The sequence below is a fragment of the Choloepus didactylus genome, chromosome 12, assembly GCF_015220235.1.
Source record: "Choloepus didactylus isolate mChoDid1 chromosome 12, mChoDid1.pri, whole genome shotgun sequence".
Classification (NCBI taxonomy): Eukaryota; Metazoa; Chordata; class Mammalia; order Pilosa; family Megalonychidae; genus Choloepus; species Choloepus didactylus.
The window spans coordinates 4971351-4993387 of NC_051318.1; the positions used below are offsets into that span (position 1 = coordinate 4971351).

A 22037-nucleotide genomic window follows, 5' to 3' on the forward strand; every position below is an offset into this window, starting at 1 on the left:
AGTCAGCACCAACCAGGTGTTTAAAACTTGGATAGAAATCCAGCTAACATTAAAGAACCGAACAGAGATTCTAGCTGCCATCCACCAGAAAAAAGACACTTTGGAGTTTTTCAGTCAAGATAATTTCCTGTATTTAAAATAGAAAACAAAGAAAAAAAAGGAAAAAAAAAAAAAGCAATAATCTTCTGGGGAAAAAAACAGAAGCCAAAGTCTCAACAACATACACTTCATAATGTCAGGAGAAAATGCAAAACTACTGGGCATAAAAAGAAACAGTACAATGTGACTTTTACAACGAGGAAAAGTGAAATCAACTTGGGTTGACCCATATCTTAGAATTAGGAAACAAGGATTTTAAGCAGCAAATAGAACATGGTCAAGAACATAAAGGAAAAAATGCTTGTAATGATTAAACAAATAGGAAATCTTAGGAGAATCAATAGAACCACACAAAAGAATCAGGCAGATATTCTGAGATAGCAACACCTGAAATAAACATTTACTGAATGGGCTTTACAGCAGATTGGATGTAAAAGAAAAAATACTTCAGTAATTTCATAAAAATCATGAGAAACTATCCAATCTCAAGAACAGACTATGAAAAAAATAAAAATTTGGAAAACAAAATTAAAGCCCCATGCCTTCAAAACCAGAAGGTATAATATTTATTTCATTTGCAACTCAGAAAGAGAAAGACAAGAGAAAAAAGCAGGAAGAATATTTGACAAAATAATGGCAAAATGTTTTCATATTTGATGAAAGACATAAACTTACAGATTCAAGAATCCCAATGAGCCCCAGCCAGTATAAATACAGAGAACACTATACTTAGGCACAGCACAGGAAAATGCAAAAAACAATAGGAAGAAGAAAACCTTGGAGTCAAGCAGCAAAATCAGGAAGAAGACACACACACAGGGAAGAGCAACTGGCGTGGCCTCCAAATAGCAACTGAAAACAAGAGAGGCCCGAGGGTGGGGCCCAGAGTCTTCAGTGTGTTGGAGAAAACGACCAACACTGCTAACTGAGAATTCTAAACCGTAAAAATATTTGTCAAGCCTGAAAGCAAAATAAAGCAGGCACTGGCAGAGGATGAGCCACCGCCGAGCATCGGACTGACACGTCTCAAATGTCTCAAACTGGAGGGCGCTTTACCTTTGAAAAGACAGGTAGAGGGCAGGACATGACATGAATCAACATGCAGGTTACTAACAGGGTAAACAGCTTTTCCTAAAGAAGGACACGTTCTGTAATATGTTCAATACTCCAATACAACCACATATGTAAATACCAGGAACACTTCAGGAATCAGGAAACTAAAAAGCATTTTTTCTCATTTTAACAATAAACTCATTCAATATTTTGACTATGACAGACTAAGAGAGGCTGGATTAATTCTCTCTCATTAGAAGAGTACACAACCAAATCCAGTATTCAACAACACAAAATTCACAGTCCACCATCCAGTAAAAAAACTACCAGGTATGCAAAAAAATGGGAAAGTATGACCTAATATCAGGAGAAAACTCAAACCATAAAAGGAGACAAAGAAAAGAAAGACACTTCAAAGAAATAAAATCTACTCTATTCTTGGAAGATATTTCAATAAAATATAATTATAGTCACAATATTAGAAAACAAAGATGATAAAAGAGGTGTTGTAAATACTTTCATCATATTCAAGATGATAGACAAATACATAAACATTTTAAGGATGAAACAAGACATATAAAACAAGACCAAATGGAATTTCCAGAGCTAAAAATGACAATATATGAAATAAAAAATACTCTGCATGGATCAACTGATTACACAGATTAGACAATATGGAAGAAAAGGTCACTATACTTGAAAAAACTATCCTAACTACAGCACAGAAACAAAAGACTACAGGAAAAAATAGAGACTAAGTAATCTGTGGGACCATATTATGTGGTCTTAAATACACTTAATTGGGGTCCTAGAAAAAATGAATAGGGGAGGGGTCAAGAACACAGAAAAAAACCACTGAAATAATAGCAAAAGGTCTTCCAAATTTTATGAAAACTACAAAACCATGGATTCTAGAACATCAACAAACCAGTACAGAATAAACAAAGAAAACACCAAGGTACTTCATAATCAAATTGCAGAAAACGAATGATTCAGATAAAAACTGAAAAGACCTTTCACTAAACTAAGCTTACCAAAAAAGAACGGCGTGACATCTTTCAAGTAAAAGAAAAAAAAATATGGTAAACCTGGTATTCTATACCCAGCAGAAATAGTTTCAAAAATCAACATGAAACACAAATATTTTCAGACAAACAAAAGTTTAGAGAACTCACTGCCTGCAGATCTTCACTATAAGAAATGTTGGAGGCCACTTTTCAATATGAAAAAGTTAGGGTGGTCACCACCCAGACATCCCTGAAGTACGGGAAAGTGATTAAACTAGAGGAAGGGACAGCAACAGACAAGATGGAATTTAACACAGGATTATGAATACTGAGTCTATATATAATTTTATTTTTCTTAGTTGCTAGGATATTAGAATAGCTAGAAGGAAAGAACTGAAATGGTGGAACTCTAACACATAGCATCCTTTGAAATTTGTTCTATAGCTGCTTGTAATTTGAAAGCTATCACTTTTTTGTATGTATGTTATATTTCACAATAAGGAAATAACTGAAATTCTGGGACAATAACCCATAAAATTCTTTGAAATTTGCTCTCTAACTACTTGTTAAATTACACTTGGAAAGTTATCACTTCTATGTATGCATGTTATATTCTACAAGAAAAAATGTGATTTAAAAAAAAAATGCTAGGGGAAGTCTTAGGGAGAAGGAAACTGATACCTGATGGAAATTTAAATGTACACAAATAAATGGCAAGTGCTGAAAAAGGCAATTAGGTGGATCAATGCAAAACACCATTTTGTAGTTTCAAATGTAAAAGACTGTCTCTTGAAAGCAAAACTAAGAGCATTGTATACGGGCTTATAACATATGTAGAAGTAAAATGTATGACAACAGTGCATGACAGATGGGATGGGGAACAGGGAAGCAGAATGATAAAAAGTTCTTTATATATATGTGAAGGGGAATATTACTATTTGAAAAATTATGATTTATTATTATATAACTGCATTCAGTTAAATTTGAACATGAATACTGTAAACCCTAAAGCAGCCACTAAAAAAATTAAATCAAAAGAAGGGAGGAAAACAGGAAATATGGAACAAAAAAACAGATGGGAGAAATAAAAAAAAATACCAAGATGATAGATTAAAACCCTAAAATATCAAGAATTACATTAAATATAAATAATGATGCAAACATTTCAATTAAAAGGGAGAGATGGACTGAATAAATTAAAGCAATATCCAACTGCATACAGTCCATAAGAAATTCACATTAAACACGAAGACAGGATAAAAATCAAATTGTATAAAAGACAAACCAGAGAACCTAAGATGGCGGCTAGGTGAGACAGGGCAAAAAAACACCTCCATGAAAAATACTAGATAAAAACCAGAAAGTGACCCAGAACAGCAACTCCAGGGTAGCACCAGCCAGATAAGACCTGCTAAATTCCACACGGGCTGTGCATTTGGTGAAACCAGGAGTCTGCATTCTGAAACGAGTGAGTGAGTCGGCTGAAAGTCGCTCAGCCGCACTGCGGTGTGGGGAAACGGTGGGCTGCCATTTGGAGACGGACTAGTTCTTTTAAAAAAAAAAAAAAAAAAGCCCGGGAGCAGCTGCAGATACGATGGGGAGAGCCGCTCAGTGAAGCATGGCGGGAGCGGGCTGGGCTAACGCCTTGGTGTCTGGCGTGGAGGATACCCCTTCCCACACCTCCTTCTCATTGTCTCGGGACCAGGGGAGCAAAGGGGAGCCAAAAGGAGAAAAAAATGCACCACTTGCAGCCATTTCCCCAGCAGGCTGGGGACACTCCTGCTCGGGGCCGGACCCACAGCCCAGAGCCGCGCCAAGAAAACCAGTGTGACAGGGCGTGTTTCCCGCAGCACTGAGCACACACCACGATATCGGCCATGGACAGTGGCCTTTAGTGCACCCACAGCTAACTGTCCCAGAGCTGGGAAGGCGGAGCTGTGCGTAAAGGGGGAAGTTAACGCACCCCATTCAACCATCTTTGAAGTGGGCTGGGAACACCCCTGCATGGCCCGGTGGCCCACGGCTTCCCTGGAGGCCGGCGTGCACTTGTGACGTGACGCAGCCCTCCCTCAGCAGAGGTCCTGGAAGAGCACAGCAGGGAAGGGAGGCCCACTCAGAAACCCCAGGGACTCTACATCAGTGCCAGGCACTTGTGGGTCAGTGGCAGAGATAATCTGTGGAGAGACTGAAATGAAGGCTTAGACTCCAGCAACAGCCTTAAATCTCCAGGGACACCTGGGAGGTCTGATTATTAAAGCTGCCCTGCCTCCCTAACCATCCAGACACATACCCCACATTCAGGGCGGACAGCACCAACTACACACCCAAATTTAGTGCACCAATTGAACCCCACAAGAATCAGATCCCCACACACCACAAAGACAAAGTTGGGGAGAACTGACTTGAGAGGAACAGGTGACTCACAGATGCCATCTGCTGGTTAGAGAAAGTGTATGCCCCCAAGCTGCAGTTCTGTCAAATTAGGGATCAAGTAAAGCAAATGGCAAGAGGCCAAAAACAACAGACAATCTTAAAGCATATGATAAACCAGACGATATGGAGAACCCAAACCCAAACACCCAAATCAAAAGATCAGAAGACACACCGTACTTGGTGCAATTAATCAAAGAACTACAGACAGGCAACAAGAGCATGGCACAGGATATAAAGGACACGAAGAAGACCATGGCACAGGATATAAAGGACATAAAGAAGACCCTAGAAGAGCATAAAGAAGAAATTGCAAGAGTAAATTAAAAAAAAAAAAAAAAATAGAAGATCTTATGGAAATTAAAGAAACTGTAGGCCAAATTAAAAAGACTCTGGATACTCATAAAACAAGATTAGAGAAGTTGAACAACAACGCAGCCTCCTTGAGGACCACAGAACAGAAAATGAAAGAACAAAAGAAAGAATGGAGAAAAAATCTAAAAAATCTAAATGGATCTCAGGGATATGATAGACAAAATAAAACTTCAAAATTTAAGATTCATTGGTGTCCCAGAAGGGGAAGAGAAGGGTAAAGGTCTAGAAAGAGTATTCAAAGAAATTGTTGGGGAAAACTTCCCAAACCTTCTACACAATACAAACACACAAAGCATAAATGCCCAGCAAACTCCAAATAGAATAAATCCAAATAAACCCACTCCAAGACATATTCTGATCAGACTGTCAAATACTGAAGAGAAGGAGCAAGTTCTGAAAGCAGCAAGAGAAAAGCAATTCACCGCATACGAAGTAAACAATGTAAGACTAAGTAGTGACTACTCAGCGGCCACCATGGAGGCGAGAAGGCAGTGGCATGACATATTTAAAATTCTGAGAGAGAAAAATTTCCAACCAAGAATACTTTATCCAGCAAAACTCTCCTTCAAATTTGAGGGAAAGCTTAAATTTTTCACAGACAAACAAATGCTGAGAGATTTTGCTAATAAAAGACCTGCCCTACTTCAGATACTAAAGAGAGCCCTACTGAAAGAGAAACAAAGAAAGGAGGGAGAGATAAAGAGAATTTTAACAGACATATATAAAATATTACATCCCAGGTCACTGGGACACACATTCTTCTCTAGTGATCACAGATCTCTCTCCAGAATGTACTGTATGCTGGGACAGAAAAACAAGCCTCAATAAATTAAAAAAAAAAAAAAAAAAAAAAAAAAGAATTTGTTCAAAGCACATTCTCTGACCACAATGGAATACAAATAGAAGTCAATAACCATCAGAGACTTGGAGAATTCACAAACACCTGGAAGATAAAAATGAGGGGGAGATGAAAACATTCCCGGATAATCAAAAGCTGAGGGACTTCACCACCAGTAGATCAGTCCTATAAGAATTGCTAAAGGGAGTTGAGCAAGCTGAAAGGAAGGGACACTAAACAACTGACTGAAACTACATGAAGAAATAAAGATTTCCAGTAAGGATCACATGGTAAATATAAATACCAATACTACTGTATTTGTGATTTGTAACTCCACTATTTACTTCCTACAGGATCTAAAATACATAAACTGTAATGATAAATCAGTGGTTTTGGACTCAACGTAAAATCTGTAATTTTTGACAAGAACTACATAAAGGTAGGGGAATGAGGGAGTACAGGACCATAGTTTATGTGTCATATTGAAGTTAAGTTGGTATCAAAGAAAAACAAGATTGTTAAAGATTAAACATGTTAAATTTAAGCCCCACAGTAAACACAAAGAAAGTATCAGAGAATATGACCATAGAGATGAAAAGTAGAGTATGGGTTACGAGAAATAGGGCAAGGGGTAATGGAGAGTTAAGAAATGAGTGTAGGGTTTCTGTTTGGGGTGAAGGGAAACTTCTAGAAATCAATGGTGGGAAGGTGACAGCATTCCAACATTCTAAATGTGATTAATCCCACTAATGGAATGCTAGGGACGGGGTGGAATGGGAAGATTTAGGCTGCATATATGTTTCCACAATTGAAAAAAAAAAAAGACAGTCTAAATAGATGACAATTAAATGCCAAGGATGATCCTGGATGGGATCTGAGGATGGAGGAGAGGAGGCTCAAAGGGACACAGATGGGACATAAGAAAAAAAAAAAAAAAAAAGAAAAAAAGAAAACATAGAATGTAAGCAAGCTTTGTGTCAACATTGAATTTCTTGAACTTCTTAGCTGCACTTAATGGGACTGCATAAAAGAATGTTCTTGTCCATGGGAAAGATATATGTGGATTATATTGTTTGTTCAAAGATATGTGCAACTTGCTCTCATATGTTCAGAGGACAGAGCAATAGATGATGGATGATAGATAGGGAGGGAGGGAGGGAAAGAAAGAAATGGTGGTGTGGCATGATGTTAAAGGTGGTGGATCGAGGTATCGGGAAGGGGGTTGGGGTATGCTGGAGTTCTATGTATGGGGTCTGTACTGTTTTTGCAACTGTTCCCATAAGTCTGAATTTATTTCAAAATGAAATTTATTAAATTTTTTAAAAAAAAGATAAACCAGAAGAGTCCAGAAATAGATCCATACAAATAAGGGCAATTAATTTGTCAGATAATCTAATTAGGAAGGACTGAATCTTTAAAAAATAATTTTGAAACAACTGGATGTTCGCATGCAAAAAAAAGACCAAAAAAAAAAAAAAACTCAACCCTCACAACATATTAAAACACACACACACACAGGATCATAGATGTAAAAAGAGCTCAAAGTATAAAACATGTAGAAGAAATTGTAGGAGAATAAAAAATTTTGACTTTGGATTAGACCGATTCCTAGTACAAAAAGGCATGTAACATAAAAGAAAAAAATATCATGCCATGCAGTGTATTAAAACTTTTTGTACTCCAAGAAAGGCTGTTAAGAAAACAGATTTCACAGATTGGATAAAATTATTTGAAAAATACATATCTGAAAAACAATCTTATCTCCTAAATACATAAAGTTATATATATAAAGAATTCTTACATAAAGAACTCTTAGATGATAAGAGAAGTCAACTTTTTAAAATGAACAGAAGACTTGAACACAAACATCACAAAAGAAGATGCATTAATGGTAACATGGGTAAAATGTTCAACATCATCAGTCATCGCAAATGCAAATTAAAACCAAAATGAGATGCCATTACATAACTATTTAAATGCCTCAAATTAAAAGAGTGACAACACCAAATGTTGTCAAGGATGTGAATCAACATTTTGGGGCTCCCAGACATTGCTGATGGGGATGTAAAATGGTATTTCCACTTTAGAAAACAATTCTGCAGTTTCTAATGAACTTAAACATACACTTAATATAAAACCCAGAATCTCACTCTTCGATATTAACCCAAGAGATAAAAAACATACAACTTCAGAAAGATCTGTAGTTAAATGTTCACAACCAGCTTTATTCACAATAGCCCAAAACTGGAAATCCAAATATTCGCCAGCTAGTGAATGGACAAATAAACGTTTGTGACACATTCCTAAATGCAGCCTTGCTCAGAATGAGAAGCCACAGAACTAGCGACGTGAGCTGCAACCACACAGACGATCTCAAAAGCATTAAGGTGACGCAAAAGACCATGTACTGCAGGATTTATTTGCTGCATATGAAATTCGAGGAAAGGCAGAACTATACGAACATGAAAGGAACCAGAGGTTGCCAGGGATGGGGCCTGGAGAGGAGGCTTGCAAGCAAACAGGAGAAGAGAACGCTAGGGAGTGACAAATGTTCTATGCCACGATGGGGGGAGGGAGGGGTTCGCGACTCATCTGTCAAAACTCATCCAATTGTACTCGTAAAAGTTTATTGTATGAAGTTTATTTTGAAGATCTTCAAAGGAAAATACAGGTATCTGAACTCTAGTCATAAGGCGACATCTTTCAAACTCGTGAAGTTTATCGTATGAAATTATACCTTAATGAAGATGACTTAAAATAGATAAAAATCAACACAATATTTAAAACTTACCGCAGCACTACAACCAGGGAAATTGAAAAAAGTATCAGGACCATGTCTTTGTGGCATCTGATTAAGAACTGATAATAATTTTACTGCATGTCTTGGCTGAGGAAACAATAAAATAAAGAGATCTCATTATACAAATTTAGTAACAACACCTAGTACACACCATGTTAGCCAATGGACTATTTTCTAATTAAAGATAAACTAATTTTAAATCATTCCCCAAACTCTTCAAGAACACTCCATTTACTTTAGCATTCCCGTTCACGTGTTCTCGAGAGTGCTGAACTACATCACGCGCTCGTGCGCTGACCCCCCTGCCCGCACACAGCTTACCCAGATCCCGCTTTCTCCTCGAAGCATGCTGAACAACAGCTTCAACTCCTTGACCGTGATGCTGTAGCTGGCAAGAACCCCCAACATATCAACTAGAAGATCTTCAAAGGAAAATAGAGGCATCTGAACTCTAGTCGTAAGGTGACATCTCTCAAGGTAACATACTTTTTGAAAGAGCAAAAATTGTCTCATACATGTATATACAGATACATAAAAATAACACAAAGTCTTCATGAATTCCAATGAGAGGAAAACAATTTCAGTTGGATTATATGATCTCCCCATTAGATTTACTATTTCAATAAGGAGTTCTTAGCAAATTTTTAAAATTTATTAAATATATTTGATCTATTCCCAGAATTTGTATTACCTCTGCTGTACACAATGAAAGGGAGGCAACAAAATGCAATTGTGCAAAGATTTAACACTGCAACTTGGGTATTTTCAAATGAAAAAGTGATAACTGATATTTTCTTTCAGAATTATCTATTTTTAATAGAATATATTCTCGAAATACTCCTTGGTCTATTCACAACAAGTTTTGAGCACTTGGGCCATACACCTACCTTGCAAAATTCTAAGTTAACTTCACCAACCCCCTGGCAAGCCTGTAAGGTTGATTCTACATTAGTGTTCCCTTTAGAAATGAGGGAATGGAGGCACAGATCATTTACTCACATGGCCTAAACACACGTCTCCAGTAACAGCAGTCAGGCAATCTGGCTCCCTCGCTCTCATCCACTACTCCAAGTGAGAGTACAGATAAAAGTGTGACGACTCATGTCCGTTTATCAATATGTGTGTTTACAGGCATGAGACACAACAGGGCACTGAGCAGTGCGAAAAACTGTGCACTGAATTCTCTCGTCCCTGTGAGCAGTACCTTTCTCAATCATTCTTTGCAAGAAATTAAAGATCTAAATATTCATACTTCATTTTCTCAATTTCTGAAGCACCTCCTTAGAATTCAAGATGCTACACAAGTTATTACAAATTAATGAACACAGATATTCTTAATATTTATCATCAATTAATAAAAAATGTTATTTTAGGAAGTTGAAATAGTTATTAGTGTATAAAGCATATTATCCAATCACAGATTACTAGAAATTGAAACATTCAAAAACATTTATTTATGTACTTCAAAATAGAAATTTAATATGATTATTTTCATCGATAAATAATTAACTGACTTACTTAAAGCCAAAATAACTAAGCAATTTCTGTGATAAAACTGTGACAGTGGAGAGGACATTTTTGACAGAGCATTTTAATGAAATAAATGTTTCATCATTCAAGTAACATATCAGTCAGGTCTGTTTCTAAGAAAGAATTCTAGATAAAAATTAAGCACCTTAAAAACCCTAAGGTAATATGAAGCATTTTTATACAAATAGTTTTAATGGCAATTCTTGATAGAAAGATTTCTTAAAGCTTTACCTACAAATACTATTTATAAAAATTTAAATTCTATTTGCATATTTTTATCCCATCTCCTATGTATGTCAAAAATGTAATCTATTTCATTTGTATTTAATACAGAATTATTAAAATTTCCAATTTGTTGTATATATAACATACGCAGCTCAATTTAGTTTTATTATAGCAAGTCTTCTTTTACAGAACAAGATTTTTTTTTAATAGCCTCAATCACCTGTTCTGCTCTCTGTTCTTCCATTTTCTGAAAAACTTGGAAGATATTAAAGCTTAACAAGAAAATTTTTAAAACAGAAAAAATACTCTTACTATGAAACAGCTAAAAATTCTTTTATCAATTTACAACAGACGTTTAACTACCTTCTATAGATACTTTCACATTACTAAATGAAAAGTACCTTGTTGAACTTAACATGTTGCAAGATATTCAGAGATGAGAAACTGGTAGCGTTTTGATGGCTATTGGGGCCATGGTTCTTCATGTTCTCTAAATATTAATAAGATAACATGAAAACTGGGTAGGAGTATTTTTCTGAAATTCACTCTCTTTCCTCCTATCCTTCCATCACCAGGATCTTTTGGAGGGAAATGCTTAAAATAGAAAAGTGAAAGTTCTGTTATTAATATCCTTCTTCCCGTTACTATTAATGAGAAGAAGGAATAAGAAAATTAAGGAGTTTTATGTAACAGAACATATCAAAACAAGAACTTCTGTATCCTACCACACTCACTAGCAGCTGACACCTCAATGTTCATGAATTATGTACCAGTAAACTATTATGCATGTAATTCTGGCTCAATCTCCAAACCACTCTCCATAAAGCACTAACCAATTTATTTACAAAAATAAATTTAAATGCTAAAGCTCAGACAGGAAGATTCAAAAACTGCACAGTATTCTACATAACCTGTGGACATATACATTTACACAAATAAACTCCCATTAAGTTATTGCTAGAATTTACAGAAATGGTACCATATCTACATTAAAAAGACTTTTGAAAAATATAAATTTGAATCTCATTTTCAACAAGCTTCCCATTAGTGTCCAATATAGAAAATACTAGATCATTCTAAATAGAGATATATGTCCCCTTAAAAGCAATTAGAAATGATTTTAATATCCTCTATAAAAAAACACAATTCCAGAAATACTGTTTAAATTAAAATAAAGCCTTCTTCTTTAACCCATTCCTCACTAAATTCTTTGTTATGTACTGTTTTTGTTTGACAAATGTTAAAATTATTTAAAGGCATTTACAGACGGCTTTCTGGTGCATGAACTACTTTCAATGATCAGACAGGATTAGGATATTGCAAGGAGCTGCACTGCCACTTACAGAATTAGGAAAACCCTCTCATGTCACAAGACACTCCTGCTGAAGACTCATGGCTTCAGAGAACTGACATGTCACACTGTACACTACTGTCTGGGAACAGCTGTTGCTGTGGGCCCAGGCTTCAGAACACTTCTCCCGGAGTGCCTCTAACCACAGAGGAGAAGGGACTGGGGCGAACGTAATGGGTGAGGGCAAATAGGATAGATTTCAGGATCACTGCTTGAACGAATCCAAAACGTGTACAAACGTTAGTATTTACCCTGAAATTTCATGCAAACTTTACATTCTAGACCATAATATATACATGTTTATTTTAATATAAAATATGCCCCAAAATATTAAAGTAAAATGAACACGTCCAAAAGAGACACCACATTTATCCTAAGGCTTTTAGCACTTCCTGTCACAGTCCCATATTTGCCAGATTTAAGAGCATGGAGATGGGAGAACCTGGTAATATGCTCAACATACAGAACTATATATAATATGTGTGGTGGCATTTCAATTACATAAAGGTTTAATTAAATGCAAAGAGACTGTTAATTCTTCTCATAGACTTCACAGTGCTCATTACAGTCCTGAGATTTTCTCAAGGCTAGCAAAGTAAAATTGGTAATTACATTTGTCTAATACTGAAGAAGTCTTCATACCTTCTTCAGCTTTCCCTTTAATATGAAAGGTAAATTTTACCTTATATTTCTGTTTATGTATTTTAAGTCAAGGTAGCTTCAACAAATCTGCATTTCCTATTGAACAAAAGAAGTACGAGAGAACCTGCAAAAACATTTAAATAACACTCTCCTGCCAGGCAGCCCCATACCTGCGATCATGTCCTCTACAGCACTCATTTTCAGCAACACCTGTTCAATTAGCCCAACTTCTGTGCTAGTCTGTAAATTGCGAACACTTTTGCGTAGGATGGCTGTGAACATGCTCCATATTTCTGCTTGACACGTGACATCGCAGTGCTCCAAAAGCTCTGTCATGCACGTTATACTCTCAGCATCCTGGATTATAAAGTTCATTTCCAAGTCAAATTCTCCACCAACCAGCTGAAAGTAAACAGAAAGAAACAATCACTGAAGCGATGCAGTTTATTTTACAACAATACAATAAAACAATACCAAAAACTCAAGTCACAAAAAAGCATACTACTCTAAAAAATTTCAAGTCTTCTGGTGTAAAAATTAATTTTGATCAAAGGTTTGAGAATTACAGATAAGCGAGAGCTGCTATAAAAATTGAAACTAGCAAACACAATTCTAATTTTTTTTAACTGAAAAGGAGATTACCCAACAAATTCCTGAGTGAGATTTAAGACAAATTACTAAAAGAAGGCTTTGATCTTTAAAAGTGATTATCGAGAGAAGATACAGAGTTCGCCAAGAATAAGTTTTGATATGTGAAATTTATTTTCTTTTTTGATATTACTAAACTGACAGGTAAAAGAGATATAATATATGGGCTACAGTAAATAATACTATAACCTTTTCTCATCAATTGTAACAAAGGTACCGTCCAATGCTAAGTGTCACTAATAGGAAGTACACAGGGTATGGGATTTCCTTCTGGGAGCAGTGAGAATGTTCTCCAAGTGATTGTGCTGATGAATGTACAACTCGGTGATTATGCCAAGAGCCACTGATTGTGTACTTTGGGTGGAGTATATGATGTGTGAATAAAACTGTTTTTTTTTTTAAAGAGAGATAAAATAGGAAAAGAATAGCTGGTTTCTAATGTCAATGCATAGAAGATGAAGAAATATGAAACCGATAAATCATACAATTTACAACAAATGTTGGGATGATGGAAAGAATATTAAAATAAGTTTAATAAAGCAATATGTAAGTTCATATACTAACATGAATGAGTAAAGAAGCACGTTTAATGGCAACATATTTGACTTACGGTCTTATGCCAAACAAGTCAAAAGTATGATGCCCTCCCAAATGCTACTTTAAGTAGCGTGATAAACAAATACACACAGTATGAAAGAAATGATACACTCATTCTCTGTTGATTAAGTCACACATGAATTAATATATTCAATTGTAAGCATCATTCTTAAAGAAGAACACTGACAAACTGGATATCCTTTCAGTCTAGAGAATGGAAGATTCAAGAAGGAAACGACAGCCATACACAAAAAGCCTGATAAACCGGAAGTCAGTCAGTACTCCATTCAGCAATTATTTTATTTACTAAAGCTGTATCTCCCACTTACTGTCCTAGGCACGAGGGATGTATCAACAGATAAGACAAAGTGCTAAGCTCTCAGGAATAAAGGTGCATGCATATGCATCATGTATGCACCCCTATCTTATTCCAAAGAAGGCTGAAGGTGGCTTAGAATGATCCCTGAAGCACAGAAGAGGACACAGATCATGAGAAGGTGTGAAAGAGGAAGCAAATGAAACCTGAGATCAGGCACAGACAGGGAGAAGAACTAGCAGCAAGAAGTAGAATTAGCTTCCCATCACTTAAGGTGCTCACGAACAGCTGGATGACCACATGCTATGGTAACAGTACAGTAATAGCAATAACAGGAATATCGACTTGGAGGCACAGCAAGTCAAAGAACTTCAACATGTCAAAAAATTAGCAGGTAGAGGACCCAAGATCCAAACTCAAGCAGTCTGTCTTCATGCAAGTCCACTCAAGCAATAAAATCTCACTTAAGAAAGTTTTTAAACCCTTCTTAAAGATTTTTTATAATAATTTTTATCCCAAATTGTAAAATATGACACTATGTATATTTTTCTCTGCCGTTCCAAAATTCCATTTGATAAGCAACTGGCCCTTATGCTAACCTCTGACTTTAGAGTAACTGCAACTGTGGTTAAGGGAGAGCCCTGGGTCCAGGTTCTGGCCGTGACCCCAATGCAGCGACTTCTCCATGCCTGCCACCTGGTCTACAAAACGGGAACGAAGGCTCCGCCTCGCAGTGCGGCTGTGGGGACTGAGGGGGAGAATGGTGTCCACACGCCAAGGTACCAGGTCGGGCACACAGCCAGCATCTCGCTGTCATCAGCAACCATCACTCCCCATGTGCCCGCTTCGAGCCACCCGGTCACACCCCACCGGACAACCCTGGGACGCCCCAGCTTAAGCCACCGGGCTCCCGCAAAGCCGCATCTGATGGCATGTCTTGGACTCTGTTAGGAACACTTGGCGATCTAGCAAACCAACTCAAACCTCATTTTCCCCGAGCACTGGTCTGACAGCTTATTTCTTCACTATTCACTAACGTGAACCTTGCAGACCAGTAACTAGGAAACAGAAAGGGCCGAGGAGCAGCCATGTGGACACGTACTGACTGTGAGAATAAGTTCAGCTTTCACACAGGTGGAGGCAGCTCAAGGGGATGGCAGAGGGTCAAGACGCCAAGCCGTAGTCGGAGGCCGGTCCTCCTGTTTACCCGCCCACTGTCCTTGCAAGGTGGAGACTAGGGGTGGAGGCTCCTAAAATAGCCTCATAATTTGTTACCAACTGGCTCTGCAGTTGAGGAGCAAAAGGCCACCTAAGCACAGGAGTGGTGTCAGTGCCTTATATGGGTGTAACAGTTATAGTGGGGGTGGAGACTTGTTTCAAATGTTTCCAATTAACACGGAAGACTTGTTTCAAATGTTTCCAATTTGCACAGGTGGCTTGTTTTAAATTTGCATGGGTTAGTTATGCCTGTCCAATAGACTGTAACCTCTGGAGTATCCAGCCATTGGAGAAATAGGGGAGGGACTTTAGTGTCAGGCTTAGGGAATAAATAGTACTGTGTTCTATTGTTCTGTGTGCCAGCCACCATGATTTGGTGTGCCCCCGTTCTTGCAAGATCATGAATAAATTCTTTTCTTCTCCACAGTTGGGTGAGCATTTATTCTTTTTTAGGTATAGTGCTTGTTTCTCATGCTGACAGACCTGCAAAAGCAAAGACCGAGGCGTGAGCCCTTAAACCTCTGAATAAATAAATCTGTGCAGGAACCAGCGTACACTAAATTAGGAGAGCACTGAAGAATTTGTTAACCCAATCTCCTAAACCGGTTCCTTATGCTTTAGCAGAGTCTGGTAAAACCAAGCACCATTAGGAAATGTGTGAATAATCAAGATGGTCTCAGAGGGAAGAGAAAATAAAAAGTTGTCTCCTTTTCAAGGAATTAACAATTAATATCTGTAATTCCAATAATCACACTGTTACGTGCCGCCTAAGGTTTCATTTCTCGCCGTCAAAAGCACAATGCCCCCTTTCACGTCTCATTTAATTACAGAGCAGAGAGAGGTCCCGGCTCTCTGATGTCGCAGTGGGAAGCTGCAGGAGGGCTCGATGGAGGCTGGAGCCAGACTGGAGAGAGGCTCACCGCGCCGTCCCAGGACCAGGGGGCAGGCAGCCCACCTGGGAGGAAGCCTCAGCAACGCCAGCATCACGGGTATCATGGGCAGCTCTGGCTCGGCACCACCAGCATCACGGGCAGCTCTGGCTCGGCACCGCTGGCATCGCAGGCAGCTCTGGCTCAGCACCACTGGCACCACCAGCATCACGGGCAGCTCTGGCTCGGCAGCACTGGCACCGCCAGCATCACAGGCATCGTGGGCAGCCCAGCACATCAGCTGAATGGGCCAGGCTGACCTTCACTCTCCAGGCCGCCCTGGTCTGCAGGCCCCAGGAGGACACGGCTCCCCTATCCTGGGACCGGGGAAGGAAGAAGGTGGTGAGGGAACTCAGGGGGCCCGGCCAGCCAGGGGCCGAGTGCAGGGCCAGGGTGGAAGGACAGATGGACTGGTGAATGCACGGAAATGCCACGCAGGGAAGTCAGGGGGGACGGCCTGGTTAGGCAGCTCTCTGACGAAATCAGTGCTTCATGAACACTGAGGGGGGATAAAGTGTGGGAGGGAAGACACGGTATTTCTGTGGGTAATCAATGAAATCCCTGGATGTAGTAAACTACAGTGAAGAAAAACAACCAATTTCTTTAAAGTTAGTTCAGCAAGAAAATAGAAGACTTTGAAGGCTCCATTATAAGGGAATTGGGAGAAAGGGAGCAAGAAGGGACGGAGGGAGAGAGGGAAGCTCCTTTATAGAAAAACATTTTTAAAGCACAGCAAGTGACGTGACAAAGCTAAATCCTACCCTTATGAAGGTATCAAAATGTCTGGTCTTAGAAAAAGTGTGCCAAACCACTGCTACCATTACACCGAAGCTTTATAAGTCAAATGAGACTTCCTATAATTCGGAATATGTCCGTGTGACATTCTATTAACACAATTAAGAGTGTTCTTTTCCTACAGGCCTTGTCCTCAAAATTACAAAACATATTCCCACAGCAAGACAAGTGGTCCCACTCAAGAATCAATCTTAGGTCAATTTATAAAAAGTAAATACCATAGCTGAGCTTTCAGAATGCCAATAACTTTTATTTACTTTATATCTGAATTAAAACTTTAAAGAATATAAAATATTGGCTTCAAAATATAGTCTTCTGAGAGCAGGAAGTTTTCTAAATACTAACAATTTAAGTATCTCTTGTTTATCTCTTTAAAATTGTAGTCTTTACAAACCTTTACTTGAAATCTTAGACTAGATTGGATAGCATGGGCTAATTCAGTCTATTAATTAAATCAAACTGGACAACTATTAACCAGCTGGGCTTCTCTGCCAAGTTCTTGGGGATAAACTCCCAGCTTGGTAGCACTGCTCGCAAAGCCCAGGGCTTGGCTACGATGCGTCTCCCGCTTCCCTACCCCCTCCTAGTGCTGCTCCCTGTGTGTGCTCCCGATGTGAGGCCCCAATCCTCACATCAAGGTCCAGGAATCCCCACATCTCGTTGCAGTCGCTTCACCCAGAGCCTGCCCAGACCCACAGGCTGGTACCCTGAACTCAGCCCACAGCAGTCCTGAGCCTGGCATGGCTGCGTCCACGCTCTCCGGGGTAAGGACCACTCTCATCTCACCCTCCACCGAAGTACACCACGAGGGAGCCGAGCAGTTGGCACACGCACAGGACCAGGTATCCTGCGGTATCCCGCGGGGGCAGGCAGGGAAGCAGGGAGGCTGGGACGTGGGGAGGCTAGAAAGTGGGGAGGTGAGGAGGAGGGGAGGCAGGGAGGCTGGAAGGCGGGGAGGCTGGGAAGTGAGGAGGTGAGGAGGCAGGGAGGCTGGAAGGCGGGGAGGCTGGGAAGTGGGGAGGCTGGAAGAGGGGCAGGGGGACGGGGAGGGGGATGGGCGGAGAGGCCAGGAGAGGGGGCTGGTGGGGCGGCGGGGAGGCCAGGCGCCAGCCAGCAAGGGCAGTGGGCAGCCTGCACAACCACCTCCCACACTGGCAGCCAGCGTGGATCCACTGTACTCTCACTTTTCTCCTTTGGCCACAGAACTTTTTTAGTGCTCCAGAGATAATCACAAAGCCAAAGATGATGTTTTTGTCACCACCTTTTATACTCCTCTGTGACAACCTGAGAAAAGTTAGAAATTAAATAACACAGATAAAATGCAGGGGACCTGAACTTTTGGGTCAGTATAATAAGTAAACTACACACAATTTTTAGTGATTAAAATCAGGCTTCAATATATTCTCCCTTCCAGTTTCTAACTACTTTCAAATGAAACCAGTCTACGAGATCTTCCTTGGTAAAGGGAAGGCCAGGAACAACGCCACAGAAAAAGCAGTGGGGGGCCAAAAGCAACCAGCAGAAACTGTCAGAACCGACTTTTGAGAACTATGAAATCTGGTCAAAAACGTACAGCCGTCAAGGCAGACGCAGGAGGCTGCAGAGCGGCTGCTGGGCCCGCAAGTGCGGCGCGCCCGGGCCGGGCCGGCCTCCTCCGCCTCTGGCTGCCCCTTCACGGGCACAGGTACCGGCTGCAGGGACGGGGCACAGCACAGGACAGGACCCGCAGCGGGAGGGGACGAGGCCCCATGGGAGGTGCACACGCCCGGGAAGGGCCTGTGGGCTGCGGTGAGGAGGGGGCTGCGTGCCCGCCGGGCCTGGGGAGAGCCCCAGCCCAGACCGGGAGAGGTGCTGCTTCATGCCCTGCTGTCTTTTCTTTTTTCTCTTCTGTTGGCTCCAAGCATTAAAGGAAATTGTGTTAGAGAATCAGGTGACCGCCAAGCTAAGGGAAGATATGACACAGATTTTACAAGCGTTAGAAAAGTCACTGAAAAAGCAAACTCACAAGCAGGAGCCACAACAAAACCCATGGTGATTTCCAGAGTAGCCTCTTAAAATGTCCACTTTAAGACAAAATATATGAGGCATGCGAAGAAACAAGAAAAAAATGTGAACAGAAATTGTTCCCACCGATGCCCAAGCACTGGACCTGCTCGACCAAGACCGAAATGAAACATTCCTGCCGAGGCCCAACAGCGGGTCTGAGCAAGCAGAAGAAAGAATCCGCGACTGAGTTAAGCAGTCTGAGAAGCCAAAAATATTATGTTTTGCTCCTTTTCTCCCAAAAAAAGTTGCATTTTTAATATCCTTCTACATATCATCAAAGTAAAGCATAAATATGGTTTTAAAGCAATTGAGTAGACCAGAAAGGCTTGTAAGAAAATCTGTAGCCGCAGCCTTTCCCCCTCTCCTTGCCGTGACTGAACGACAGGACATTAGTAGGCACAAACAAGAAGCAGCAATACACAACATCTTCATTAATAAAGGTTTATACTAAACCTTAATAATCGGTAGCTCAAGTCCACCTGTCTTGCTATCATTATTTAAAATGGACTTGGATCTCCTCACACCTCTGCTACTCCACTTAAGTTTCAGGATCTACTTGCTACGTTCCATTTGGGGTGGGGGTCGGGGGACACAGCCTACAGCAGTCATAGCAGAATGCCACTGAATTTATACACTGCTCTGGGTGAACAAACCCCGATTCTGACCCATCACACCCGCATCTGGTCTTTAGCACTGAAAGCACACCGCTAACATTCTCAAACTCGACTTGTTCAGGAACCTGACTTATTTCAGAAGCCACACCTTATATCTGCCTATCTTTGCTGCCTCGTTATTGAATTTAGAGACTAAATTTAGAGACTCGAGCCCTACTGTGCGCTAGGTGGCATCCCCACCACTCCTCTGCTGGCCCCACAGGTGGGCAAGCACCTTCTCCCGATTCAGCATTTCACTTTCTTGTGGACCTTTCTAACAGAAGTTCTTAATTTAGTGTACTTATATTTTAATTTCAAGATTAATTTCAGTCCTTCACCTCAAAATCATAAATATATTCTATATTTTTTTCTAAAAGTTCTAAAAATGTTGACATGGACACTGAAGTGCTTGAACTAGATTTGTTTTCCATGTAGGATGTGAGGTAGGAATTCAACTGGTGTGTGTGTGTGTGTGTGTGTGTGTGTGTGTGTGCACCTGCACCCATATATACTAGCACTGATTGTCCTAGCACCATTTACAGGACAACCAGCTTTTCCTCTCCCCCACTGACTCCAATGCCACTTGGATCCATCTATCATATATCAAGCTTCCATACCTGTATCTGGGCTCAGTTCCACTGGTTAATTTGTAAATGGGTTCAATTCCACTGGTCAACTTGTATTCTCTTATACCACAAGGATACTAAAATACTCCATATCCCGAACCATAAAACAAAATAAACAAATTTAAAAGAACTGAAATCATACAAAGTGTGTTCTCTGATCACACGAAATCAAACTAGAAATCAAAAACAGAAAGATAACAGGAAAATCTAAATAAGCCAGGGTTAAGTCTTCCTGAAGAAGACGACTCAAGGAATATCAAAAAATACCCTGAACTGAAGGGAAAAGAAAACACATGGGATGCAGCTAAACCAGTGCTGACAGGGAAAGTTATAGCACTAAATACTTACATTAGAAAAGGAAAAGGCTCAAGCCAATAATCTAATCTTCTACCTCAAGAATCTAGAAATACAATCTCCCAATTCAAGAAACAAGAAAAAGAACAAGCAGTAGGAAAGAAATAATAAGGATAAGAGCAGAAATCGATGAAACTGAACAGAAAAATAGAAAAAAAAATCAACGAAACAAAAAGCACCAGTTGGTTCTCTGAAAGGTCAATAAAATTGACAAGCCTCTAACTAGAATGACAAAGAATCACACAGAAAAGATACAATTACCCATATTAGGAATAAAATGCAGGCTATCCCTACAGACTGTGTGGCTTTCAAAAGAATAATAAAGGAATACCACAAATAATTCTATACATATAAATTTGACAATCAATTCCTCAAAAAGCACAAACTACCATGATTCACGTAATATCAAATACATCTTATGAACAGTCCTAAAACTGTTAAGGAAACTGAATTCATAATTTTAAAATTCCTCAATAGGCTCAAATAGTTTCTTTTACTCAACATTAAAGAATGAGCACCTATTCTACACAATCTCTTCCAGAAAATAAAATAGGAACCCCTTTCCAATGTGTTTTATGAAACCAGTATTACTCTGATACCAAAACCAGAAAAAGACAGTATTAAAAGGTGTGGGGGGATGGGAAGGACTACAGACCAATATCCCTCATGAATGCAAATATCTTTATCATAATATTAACTAACAGAGTTCGGCAATATATAAAAAGAATTATATAACATAACTAAACAGCTTTTATTCTACGGATGAAAAGCTGGTTTAACATTCAAGTCAATTAATGAAATCCACCTGATTAACAGGCTAAAGAAGAAAAATCACATGATCCTATCAACTGATGCAAAAAAGCTTTTGACAAAATCCAACACCCATTCATGATAAAACAAACTCTCAGAAAACAAGGAATAGAGGGGATTTTGCTCAACTTACTAAAAAAGCATCTGCCAAATACCTACTGTTAACATCATGCTTAATGCGGAAAGATGGAATGCTTTCCCTAAGACTGGAGGCAAGAATATCTGCTTGCACCACAGCTACTCTACAGAGTACAGAAATTCTCTACAGAGCACACAAGGCCAGAAAAGGAAATAAAGGGGATATGCATCCAAGGGGAAAAAATAAACCTGCCCCTATGTTCAGATGACATGACTGTCTATGTAGAACCCCAAGGGATCTACAAAAGCACTTCTAGAACTAGTGAGGTCAACAAAGTTGCAGTATATGAAATCGACATATGAAACCCAACTGTATTCCTATGTGAAACAGTGATGAGCACGTGGAAACTGAATTTAAAAATATAGTATCATTTACAATCACTAAAAAAAATCAAATACTTAGGTAAATTTAACAAAGCACGTACAAGACTTGCATACTGGAAATGAAAAAATGCTGATAGAAGAAATCAAAAAACATCTAAATAAATTGAGAGACGCACAGAGTTCAGGGACTGCAAGACTCAACATAGTAAAGACGTTAACTCACCCCCAAACTA

General features: G+C 39.5%; 1 protein-coding gene across 7 annotated transcripts in view; it reads right to left on the reverse strand.

The window, feature by feature from the left end:
• NBEA (neurobeachin) overlaps positions 1–22037 on the reverse strand; it is a 637956-nt gene that overhangs the window by 534393 nt on the left and 81526 nt on the right. For 5 of the 7 annotated variants that reach the window (XM_037800588.1, XM_037800589.1, XM_037800586.1 and 2 more), the window contains exons 2-4: positions 12521–12752; positions 8924–9024; positions 8594–8689 (exon numbers count right to left, since the gene is read on the reverse strand). In XM_037800588.1, coding sequence (XP_037656516.1) covers positions 8594–8689; positions 8924–9024; positions 12521–12752 — 429 coding nt within the window. Of the gene's footprint in view, positions 1–8593; positions 8690–8923; positions 9025–10758; positions 10848–12520; positions 12753–15013; positions 15814–22037 lie in introns of those variants that run through there. The other 2 variants (XM_037800591.1, XM_037800593.1) reach the window with 2 other exon arrangements.